Below are 12299 nucleotides of genomic sequence, written 5' to 3'. Positions count from 1 at the left end.
TTGTTAAGGTGAGGTTACCTGTAGGGCGGTTGTTGGTCTCCTCTGCAGGATCCTGCTTGTTGGTCTCCTCTGTCTCATTGATCTGATGAAGGTCTTCAAACTCCCCCCATCGTGTCATCCCCCTGACAGACAGAGAGGGTTCAGCCTGAGTGACGCTTCTGTTACTCCATTTTAACTATGACTCTGTGGTATTGACAATATGCATGATAAAGGTCAACGGTAACCTCTTGCCTCCATGAGGACTGATTGGACTGACTGGGTCAGGTGACAGTAGGCTGGTGAACGGTTGTTGTTTGTCATCCTGTATTTTGAGCCTGATGGGCTGCCGTACTCCCCAGGAGATATTCAGGACACCCTCAAACACCACATCTCCATCTCTCTAGTGGAGAAAACACAGTTCATACAGAGCTGTAAACACGTTGGTTAGGGGTTTAATGGTACAGCAGGACAGAGCTGTAAACACGTTGGTTAGGGGTTTAATGGTACAGCAGTACAGAGCTGTAAACACGTTGGTTAGGGGTTTAATGGTACAGCAGTACAGAGCTGTAAACACGTTGGTTAGGGGTTTAATGGTACAGCAGTACAGAGCTGTAAACACGTTGGTTAGGGGTTTAATGGTACAGCAGTACAGAGCTGTAAACACGTTGGTTAGGGGTTTAATGGTACAGCAGTACAGAGCTGTAAACACGTTGGTTAGGGGTTTAATGGTACAGCAGTACAGAGCTGTAAACATGTTGGTTAGGGGTTTAATGGTACAGCAGGACAGAGCTGTAAACACGTTGGTTAGGGGTTTAATGGTACAGCAGTACAGAGCTGTAAACACGTTGGTTAGGGGTTTAATGGTACAGCAGTACAGAGCTGTAAACACGTTGGTTAGGGGTTTAATGGTACAGCAGTACAGAGCTGTAAACACGTTGGTTAGGGGTTTAATGGTACAGCAGTACAGAGCTGTAAACACGTTGGTTAGGGGTTTAATGGTACAGCAGTACAGAGCTGTAAACACGTTGGTTAGGGGTTTAATGGTACAGCAGTACAGAGCTGTAAACACGTTGGTTAGGGGTTTAATGGTACAGCAGTACAGAGCTGTAAACACGTTGGTTAGGGGTTTAATGGTACAGCAGTACAGAGCTGTAAACACGTTGGTTAGGGGTTTAATGGTACAGCAGTACAGAGCTGTAAACACGTTGGTTAGGGGTTTAATGGTACAGCAGTACAGAGCTGTAAACACGTTGGTTAGGGGTTTAATGGTACAGCAGTACAGAGCTGTAAACACGTTGGTTAGGGGTTTAATGGTACAGCAGGACAGAGCTGTAAACACGTTGGTTAGGGGTTTAATGGTACAGCAGGACAGAGCTGTAAACACGTTGGTTAGGGGTTTAATGGTACAGCAGTACAGAGCTGTAAACACGTTGGTTAGGGGTTTAATGGTACAGCAGTACAGAGCTGTAAACACGTTGGTTAGGGGTTTAATGGTACAGCAGTACAGAGCTGTAAACACGTTGGTTAGGGGTTTAATGGTACAGCAGTACAGAGCTGTAAACACGTTGGTTAGGGGTTTAATGGTACAGCAGTACAGAGCTGTAAACACGTTGGTTAGGGGTTTAATGGTACAGCAGTACAGAGCTGTAAACACGTTGGTTAGGGGTTTAATGGTACAGCAGTACAGAGCTGTAAACACGTTGGTTAGGGGTTTAATGGTACAGCAGTACAGAGCTGTAAACACGTTGGTTAGGGGTTTAATGGTACAGCAGTACAGAGCTGTAAACACGTTGGTTAGGGGTTTAATGGTACAGCAGTACAGAGCTGTAAACACGTTGGTTAGGGGTTTAATGGTACAGCAGTACAGAGCTGTAAACACGTTGGTTAGGGGTTTAATGGTACAGCAGTACAGAGCTGTAAACACGTTGGTTAGGGGTTTAATGGTACAGCAGTACAGAGCTGTAAACACGTTGGTTAGGGGTTTAATGGTACAGCAGTACAGAGCTGTAAACACGTTGGTTAGGGGTTTAATGGTACAGCAGTACAGAGCTGTAAACACGTTGGTTAGGGGTTTAATGGTACAGCAGTACAGAGCTGTAAACACGTTGGTTAGGGGTTTAATGGTACAGCAGTACAGAGCTGTAAACACGTTGGTTAGGGGTTTAATGGTACAGCAGTACAGAGCTGTAAACACGTTGGTTAGGGGTTTAATGGTACAGCAGTACAGAGCTGTAAACACGTTGGTTAGGGGTTTAATGGTACAGCAGTACAGAGCTGTAAACACGTTGGTTAGGGGTTTAATGGTACAGCAGTACAGAGCTGTAAACACGTTGGTTAGGGGTTTAATGGTACAGCAGTACAGAGCTGTAAACACGTTGGTTAGGGGTTTAATGGTACAGCAGTACAGAGCTGTAAACACGTTGGTTAGGGGTTTAATGGTACAGCAGGACAGAGCTGTAAACACGTTGGTTAGGGGTTTAATGGTACAGCAGGACAGAGCTGTAAACACGTTGGTTAGGGGTTTAATGGTACAGCAGTACAGAGCTGTAAACACGTTGGTTAGGGGTTTAATGGTACAGCAGTACAGAGCTGTAAACACGTTGGTTAGGGGTTTAATGGTACAGCAGTACAGAGCTGTAAACACGTTGGTTAGGGGTTTAATGGTACAGCAGTACAGAGCTGTAAACACGTTGGTTAGGGGTTTAATGGTACAGCAGTACAGAGCTGTAAACACGTTGGTTAGGGGTTTAATGGTACAGCAGTACAGAGCTGTAAACACGTTGGTTAGGGGTTTAATGGTACAGCAGTACAGAGCTGTAAACACGTTGGTTAGGGGTTTAATGGTACAGCAGTACAGAGCTGTAAACACGTTGGTTAGGGGTTTAATGGTACAGCAGTACAGAGCTGTAAACACGTTGGTTAGGGGTTTAATGGTACAGCAGTACAGAGCTGTAAACACGTTGGTTAGGGGTTTAATGGTACAGCAGTACAGAGCTGTAAACACGTTGGTTAGGGGTTTAATGGTACAGCAGTACAGAGCTGTAAACACGTTGGTTAGGGGTTTAATGGTACAGCAGTACAGAGCTGTAAACACGTTGGTTAGGGGTTTAATGGTACAGCAGTACAGAGCTGTAAACACGTTGGTTAGGGGTTTAATGGTACAGCAGTACAGAGCTGTAAACACGTTGGTTAGGGGTTTAATGGTACAGCAGTACAGAGCTGTAAACACGTTGGTTAGGGGTTTAATGGTACAGCAGTACAGAGCTGTAAACACGTTGGTTAGGGGTTTAATGGTACAGCAGTACAGAGCTGTAAACACGTTGGTTAGGGGTTTAATGGTACAGCAGTACAGAGCTGTAAACACGTTGGTTAGGGGTTTAATGGTACAGCAGTACAGAGCTGTAAACACGTTGGTTAGGGGTTTAATGGTACAGCAGTACAGAGCTGTAAACACGTTGGTTAGGGGTTTAATGGTACAGCAGTACAGAGCTGTAAACACGTTGGTTAGGGGTTTAATGGTACAGCAGTACAGAGCTGTAAACACGTTGGTTAGGGGTTTAATGGTACAGCAGTACAGAGCTGTAAACACGTTGGTTAGGGGTTTAATGGTACAGCAGTACAGAGCTGTAAACACGTTGGTTAGGGGTTTAATGGTACAGCAGTACAGAGCTGTAAACACGTTGGTTAGGGGTTTAATGGTACAGCAGGACAGAGCTGTAAACACGTTGGTTAGGGGTTTAATGGTACAGCAGGACAGAGCTGTAAACACGTTGGTTAGGGGTTTAATGGTACAGCAGTACAGAGCTGTAAACACGTTGGTTAGGGGTTTAATGGTACAGCAGTACAGAGCTGTAAACACGTTGGTTAGGGGTTTAATGGTACAGCAGTACAGAGCTGTAAACACGTTGGTTAGGGGTTTAATGGTACAGCAGTACAGAGCTGTAAACACGTTGGTTAGGGGTTTAATGGTACAGCAGTACAGAGCTGTAAACACGTTGGTTAGGGGTTTAATGGTACAGCAGTACAGAGCTGTAAACACGTTGGTTAGGGGTTTAATGGTACAGCAGTACAGAGCTGTAAACACGTTGGTTAGGGGTTTAATGGTACAGCAGTACAGAGCTGTAAACACGTTGGTTAGGGGTTTAATGGTACAGCAGGACAGAGCTGTAAACACGTTGGTTAGGGGTTTAATGGTACAGCAGTACAGAGCTGTAAACACGTTGGTTAGGGGTTTAATGGTACAGCAGTACAGAGCTGTAAACACGTTGGTTAGGGGTTTAATGGTACAGCAGTACAGAGCTGTAAACACGTTGGTTAGGGGTTTAATGGTACAGCAGTACAGAGCTGTAAACACGTTGGTTAGGGGTTTAATGGTACAGCAGTACAGAGCTGTAAACACGTTGGTTAGGGGTTTAATGGTACAGCAGTACAGAGCTGTAAACACGTTGGTTAGGGGTTTAATGGTACAGCAGTACAGAGCTGTAAACACGTTGGTTAGGGGTTTAATGGTACAGCAGTACAGAGCTGTAAACACGTTGGTTAGGGGTTTAATGGTACAGCAGTATAGAGCTGTAAACACGTTGTAAACACCCCTCACTGACATGTGATTTGTTGAATACTTTATACTCCATCTATCTGTGTCCCCTCATCTATAAGACCACAGAGTGACCAGTTCATATGACTTGTTGAATACTTTATACTCCATCTATCTGTGTCCCCTCATCTATAAGACCACAGAGTGACCAGTTCATATGACTTGTTGAATACTTTATACTCCATCTATCTGTGTCCCCTCATCTATAAGACCACAGAGTGACCAGTTCATATGACTTGTTGAATACTTTATACTCCATCTATCTGTGTCCCCTCATCTATAAGACCACAGAGTGACCAGTTCATATGACTTATTGAATACTTTATACTCCATCTATCTGTGTCCCCTCATCTATCAGACCACAGAGTGACCAGTTCATATGACTTGTTGAATACTTTATACTCCATCTATCTGTGTCCCCTCATCTATCAGACCACAGAGTGACCAGTTCATATGACTTGTTGAATACTTTATACTCCATCTATCTGTGTCCCCTCATCTATCAGACCACAGAGTGACCAGTTCATATGACTTGTTGAATACTTTATACTCCATCTATCTGTGTCCCCTCATCTATCAGACCACAGAGTGACCAGTTCATCTGCTGGCCTTATTGATCATAATTTTACTAATTCTTTGAGTAATGTGGCTAATACAGGTCTACTTTATACTGACATCTGACCACTTTCCACTTCTCTTTGGCATCTGGAAATGAACAGATGGGAATGATTAGTAGCATTAAACGTAGAATATTGAACTAAAGTAATTGGGAGCGCTTTAAGATGTCGATTGGGGATATTTCATGGTGAATTGTTTATAATCAGGCCGATGTGGAGTCTGCTTACCAGACTTTTCTCACATCATTCAATTCCGTATTTCACCACTGCAGTTAAAACCTGTTATGGCTGCAGCCCGACGCCGGTACACCTATGACAACATCCAGCTCAAGTGCAGGGCGCGAAATTCAAAATCATTTTTTTTTTTTATATTTAACTTTCACACATTAACAAGTCCAATACAGCATTTGAAAGATAAACATCTTGTGAATCCAGCCAACATGTCCAATTTTTTAAATGTATTACAGCAAAAACACCACGTATATTTATGTTAGCTCACCACCAAATACAAAAGAGGACAGACAGTTTTCACAGCACCGGTAGCATGCAGGTAGCATGCACAAAGCCAACCTAACTAACCTAGAACTAACCTAAATAACCTTGAAAAAACGACCTCAGATGACAGCCCTATAACATGTTACACAATACATCTATGTTTTGTTTGAAAAATGTGCATATTTGAGCTATAAATCAGTTTTACATTACTGCTACCATCATAGCTACAGTCAGAAATAGCACGGGAGTAGCCAGAGTAAATACAGACACCAACGTCAACTACCTAATTACACATCATAAAACATTTCAGAAAAATATATGGTGGATAGCAAATGAAAGACAAAGATCTTGTGAATACAGCCAATATTTCCGATTTTTAAAATGTTTTACAGCGAAAACACCACGTATATTTATGTTAGCTCACCACCAAATACAAAAGACAGACAGACATTTTTCACAGCACCGGTAGCATGCAGGTAGCATGCACAAAGCCAACCTAACTAACCTAGAACTAACCTAAATAACCTAGAAAAAACTACCTCAGATGACAGTCCTATAACATGTTACACAATAAATCTATGTTTTGTTCGAAAAATGTGCATATTTGAGCTATAAATCAGTTTTACATTACTGCTACCATCATAGCTACCATCATAGCTACAGTCAGAAATCGCACGGGAGTAGCCAGAGTAAATACAGACACCAACGTCAACTACCTAATTACTCATCATAAAACATTTCAGAAAAATATATGGTGGATAGCTAATGAAAGACAAAGATCTTGTGAATACAGCCAATATTTCCGATTTTTGAAGTGTTTTACAGCGAAAACACAATATATCGTTATATTAGCTTACTACAATAGCTAACACACAGCAGCATTGATTAGAGACAAACGGTAGCGATAGCAGAGTTCGACAGATATATGAAATCGCATCCCAAATTGGGTCCTTATCTTTGTTGATTTTCCATCAGAATGTTGTACAAGGGGTCCTTTCTTCAGAACCGTCTTTGTTTGGATCCAGAACGAACTATTTCCCTCTTGAATTAGCAAGCACACTGGCCGTGCGGCGCTAACCTCTCCTTCTTGAACAAATTCCTCCAAAGCATCACGTCTAAAGTCCCGAATAAATTTCAATAATATAATTAAACTATATTGAAAAAACATACTTTAGGATGATATTGTGACATGTATCAAATAAAATCGAAGCCGGAGATCATATTCACCTATAACAATGGTTTTCCAGGAGGCGAATCCAGGTCCAACTTCGCGCCTCCCCCCAAAAAATAATGGCGGACCTCTCACTCCAAGAGGTTGTATTCAATCCCAGAACGACATAATCAAGTAATTTCTGCTCTCACTTCCGCATGACACCCAGGGGAAGGTGTATGATGTGTTTCTACAGTCCTAAGTGACATGCCCTTTTATAGACAAGCTCTTGAAGAGAGACATCGCTTTTGGAAATCTCACTTCCGGATAGGAAATGGTCTGTAAAAAGAGTTCTGTTTCACTTAGAGAAATAATTCAAACGGTTTTAGAAACTAGAGGGTGTTTTCTATCCAATAGTAATAATAATATGCATATTGTACGAGCAAGAATTGAGTACGAGGCCGTTTGAAAATGGGCACCTCTTTCCAGTTACTCAATACGCCCCCTGCAGCCATAAGAAGTTAAACAATGTAAGAGAGCAGCAGAATGGTTCAGGAAACCTTCCTCTCAGTTCCTCTCCCCTGAATTCTGCAAATTCCAAAAAGTGTATGAGCAAATTTAATCTCCTTCTTCGGATACCTCAAAAAATATATGTTCCTAACATATTCCAAGAATCCTTAAATAATATAAAGTCAACTTGGAAAATCGTTAATCAACTGTTGAAAAAGAAAAAGGCATCTACAACTATTCCATCTCAATGTATTGTTGTAAATAAGACCTATAGTGATCTTGATTGTATTTCATGTGAATTTAATAACCTTTTTGTAAGTGTGGGTTCCTCTCTGTCAAAGAAAATTGAGAAAACAAAAGGAAATCCCCTGGATTACATTAAGGGATGTTTGCCTTCTCTGCTTCAGTTTGATCCTCCTGATGTAATATAGGTGATGGCAGTAATTGATAATTTAAAGATATCAGCAGCAGGTCATGATGAGATTGGTGCCTCTGGTGAAATCACTGTCTCACGATTACTGAGCCTTGAATGAATATCTTCACCAGATCTATGCAAACTGGTATTGCTCCTAAAGATTTGAAAATTGCCAAAGTGAATGAATGAATACGCTCTTGGCATTTTTTATTTATTTTATTTGTTTTACCTTTTATTTAACTTGGCAAGTCAGTTAAGAACTAATTCTTATTTACAATGACGGCCTACACCGACCAAACCCGGACGACGCTGGGCCAATTGTGCGCCGCCCTATGGGACTCCCGATCACGGCCGGTTGTGAAACAGCCTGGATTTGATCATCAAATATTACTTTCCAAATTGCATTATTACAGTTTCATGATTAGACATATAATTGGCCAAATACAGCTCATTCTGAAAGTATTCAGACCGCTTCCATTTTCCACATTGTTACGTTACAGCCTTTAAAAAAAATGTAGACCATTTCTTCCCTCATCGATCTACACACAATACCCGATAATGACAAAGCGAAAACAGGTTTTAATAATTTGTTTCACATTTATAAAAACAAAACGTATTTACATAAGTATTCAGACCCTTTACTATGAGAATCTAAACTGAGCTCAGGTGCATCCTGTTTCCATTGATCGTCCTTGAGATGTTTCTACAACTTGGAGTCCACCTGTGGTCAATTCAATTGGTAGGATATGATTTGGAAAGGCACACACCTGTCTATATAAGGTTCCACAGTTGACAGTTCACGTCAGAGCAAAAACCAAGCCATGAGGTCGAAGGAATTGTCCGTAGAGCTACGAGACAGGATTGTGTCGATGCACAGATCTGGGGAAGGGTACCAAAACATGTCTGCAGCATTGAAGACAGTGGCCTCCATTCTTAAATGACAGAAGTTGGCCAGAGCTGGCCACCTGGCCAAACTGAGCAATCGTGGGAGAAGGGCCTTGGACAAGGTGGTGACCAAGAACCTGATAGTCACTCTCACAGAGCTCCAGAGTTCCTCTGTGGAGATGGGAGAACCTTCCAGAAAGACAAGAATCTCTGCAGCACTCCACCAATCAGGCCTTTATGGTAGTGGCCAGATGGAAGCCACTCCTTAGTAAACGGCACATGACAGCCCGCTTGGAGTTTGCCAAAAGACACCTAACGGACTCTCAGACCATGATAAATAAGATTCTCTGGACTGATAAAAGATTTTACTCTTTAGCCTGAATGCCAATCGTCACGTATGGAGGAAACCATACCTATGGTGAAGCATGGTGGTGGCAGCATCAGGCAGTGGGGATGTTTTTCAGTGACAGGGACTGGGAGACTAGTCAGGATCGAGGGAAAGATGAACAGTGCAAAATACAGAGAGATCCTTGATGAAAACCTGCTCCAGACCACTCAGGACCTCAGACTGGGGTGAAGGTTCACCTTCCAACAGGAAAACGACCTTAAGCACACAGCCAAGACAAGTCTCTGAAAGTCCTTGAATGGCCCAGCCAGAGCCCGGACTTGAACCCGATCAAACATTTCTGGAGAGTCCTGAAAATAGCTGTGCAGCAACGCTCCTCATCCAACCTGACAGAGCTTGACAGGATCTGCAGAGAAAAACGTGAGAAACTCCCCAAATACAGGTGTGCCAAGCTTGTAGCATCATACCCAAGAAGACTCGAGGCTGTAATCGCTGCCAAAGCGACTTCAACAAAGTACGGAGTAAAGGGTCTGAATACTTATGGAAATGTGATATTTCCGTTATTTTTTTAAATATAAATTAGCATAAAAATTGAACTTGTTTTTGCTTAGTCATTATGGGGTATTGTGTGTAGATTGAGGAGGGGAAAAAACTATTGAATCCATTTTAGAATAAGGCTGTAACGGAACAAAATGTGGGCTGAATACTTTCCGAATGCACTGTTGTTATGATTATGATACAAAACAATTTGTTTATGCAACGGCTGTGCAACTACCAGGGCCAAGATATCCTGTGGCGTCCCACAGGGTTTGATAATTGGACCTCTGTTATTCCTAATCTCCATCACCTTGCTGCTGTATCTTCTACCGTACTTCTCTTTGCTGAAGATACCAACTGGATTTAAAACACAAAAATAAACTAAGTCAACTCAGGAATGGACACATTTCTGAATGGTTCCAGATAAACTAATTATTTTTAAATGTTTAAAAAATACAACTTCATTGTATTCACTAGTAAGAATAAGAAAGATTGTCAAGAACAAAATGATCCAGAATGTCAATTGACTGGAGATCAATGAAATGGAACAGGTCACATCCACTAGATTCCTCTGAATTGTAATTGATGAGAAGTTGTCCTGGAAACATCATTCTCATTCACTCTGCAGTACATTGAAGAAATGTGTTGGTATCATCAGAAAGATGACCGCTTGGTTCATCAGACTTCCTAACTCTTTACTATAGCTTCATTTACTCATATCTCATTTACAGTGAGACAGTTTACCTAAACCCTTCAATGGATTCTTCCAGGTTAATTCTGAAATCCATCTATATAACACCAGACACTGCGTTAACCTTCACCCTCCCCACTGTTGCGCCTCACATAGTCAATTCTCTTTCAGATACAGAGGTACCATATTCTGGAATTCTTGTCTTCACATTGCCAAAACCTCATCATCCCTCAATAAGTTCATGCGAAGACTGAGGGTCAGCCTGATGAACCAAACTACTCAGTAATCTCCTCCATGAAAACTGGGGGTCAGCCTGATGAACCAAACTACTCAGTAATCTCCTCCATGAAGACTGGGGGTCAGCCTGATGAACCAAACTACTCAGTAATCTCCTCCTTGAAGACTGGAGGTCAGCCTGATGAACCAAACTACTCAGTAATCTCCTCCATGAAGACTGGAGGTCAGCCTGATGAACCAAACTACTCAGTAATCTCCTCCATGAAGACTGGGGGTCAGCCTGATGAACCAAACTACTCAGTAATCTCCTCCATGAAGACTGGAGGTCAGCCTGATGAACCAAACTACTCAGTAATCTCCTCCATGAAGACTGGAGGTCAGCCTGATGAACCAAACTACTCAGTAATCTCCTCCATGAAGACTGGAGGTCAGCCTGATGAACCAAACTACTCAGTAATCTCCTCCATGAAGACTGGGGGTCAGCCTGATGAACCAAACTACTCAGTAATCTCCTCCATGAAGACTGGAGGTCAGCCTGATGAACCAAACTACTCAGGAATCTCCTCCATGAAGACTGGAGGTCAGCCTGATGAACCAAACTACTCAGTAATCTCCTCCATGAAGACTGGAGGTCAGCCTGATGAACCAAACTACTCAGTAATCTCCTCCATGAAGACTGGGGGTCAGCCTGATGAACCAAACTACTCAGTAATCTCCTCCATGAAGACTGGAGGTCAGCCTGATGAACCAAACTACTCAGGAATCTCCTCCATGAAGACTGGAGGTCAGCCTGATGAACCAAACTACTCAGTAATCTCCTCCATGAAGACTGGAGGTCAGCCTGATGAACCAAACTACTCAGGAATCTCCTCCATGAAGACTGGAGGTCAGCCTGATGAACCAAACTACTCAGTAATCTTCTCCATATAGCCTAACTCTCACATACACATTTAAACAAAAAAACATATGTTTTTTGTGATTAGTGATTTATTGATTTATACATTTATAATTCGTTGTTTGTGTTATCTGTTGTAACAAACATTTTACTTGTTGTACTTGTATATTGTATATAGTTTTATGTGGTTTTCATATCAGCCCTTGGGATTCCACCACACGCCGTTTGTTGCATTTATTAGTTATCTTTATGGTTGTTTATCAAATATTTTCATATTTGTGCAACATTTTTTAACTTTAACTAAAATGTAAACTGTAGAAGTTTGATTTTCGAAAATTGATTTAATTAGTAAATCGTTTTTTGGTATTTATTTATTTTTAATCACTTGTTTTCTTTGGTGCACATAAAGCATTTAAGTAAGTCAGTGGAGCAGCGAGGGTCAACCTACCTCACAGAAGACAAGATGCTGTTGGGTCTTGTCTTTTAGAAAACAGTTGTACGTGTTCAGCAACGATAAGAACTCAGCCCTGGAAGAAACACAATGTACACAGTAAATGAAGGATAGTTGAAATCACTGTTAAAAAAGTATTGTTAAATTGACTCTGTTGGGAGTTGTCTTATCCCTCAAGAGAGTGGTACACTGCCTGGAGTTAATGCTGATAACTGGAGATCATTGGGACGGAGTACTTCTAACTCCATTAAGAGTAACCAGAGACGGGGAGTTACATCTATGGAGTTATCCACAGATGTGGGATGGGCCTCATTGTCATATTTCCCAGCATGCTCTGTTGCAGGTCGATCTTTTTTTCTTGTTTATTTCAGCATCTGTGTTTTTACATGTACGTTGAATGTTTTTGACTTTATGCTACACAAAAAGATAAGAAACCATTTTTTCTAAACGGATCCAATCTGTAAGTGGATGGATTTATAATAACCGTTAGTGAGATA

At 41.7% G+C, this 12299-nt stretch overlaps 1 protein-coding gene across 3 annotated transcripts in view; it reads right to left on the bottom strand.

Annotated features, from left to right (window-relative positions):
* The window catches only part of rassf6 (Ras association domain family member 6), a 29395-nt gene that overhangs the window by 13947 nt on the left and 3149 nt on the right, over positions 1–12299 (bottom strand). For all 3 annotated transcript variants that reach the window (XM_071351563.1, XM_071351564.1, XM_071351562.1), the window contains 3 exons: positions 11800–11878; positions 225–379; positions 19–122 (listed from right to left, as the gene is read on the bottom strand). In XM_071351563.1, coding sequence (XP_071207664.1) covers positions 19–122; positions 225–379; positions 11800–11878 — 338 coding nt within the window. The remainder of the gene's footprint in view (positions 1–18; positions 123–224; positions 380–11799; positions 11879–12299) is intronic.

This window comes from Salvelinus alpinus, chromosome 18 (genome assembly GCF_045679555.1).
Source record: "Salvelinus alpinus chromosome 18, SLU_Salpinus.1, whole genome shotgun sequence".
NCBI lineage: Eukaryota > Metazoa > Chordata > Actinopteri > Salmoniformes > Salmonidae > Salvelinus > Salvelinus alpinus.
This window is presented reverse-complemented; position numbering and strand designations above follow the sequence as displayed.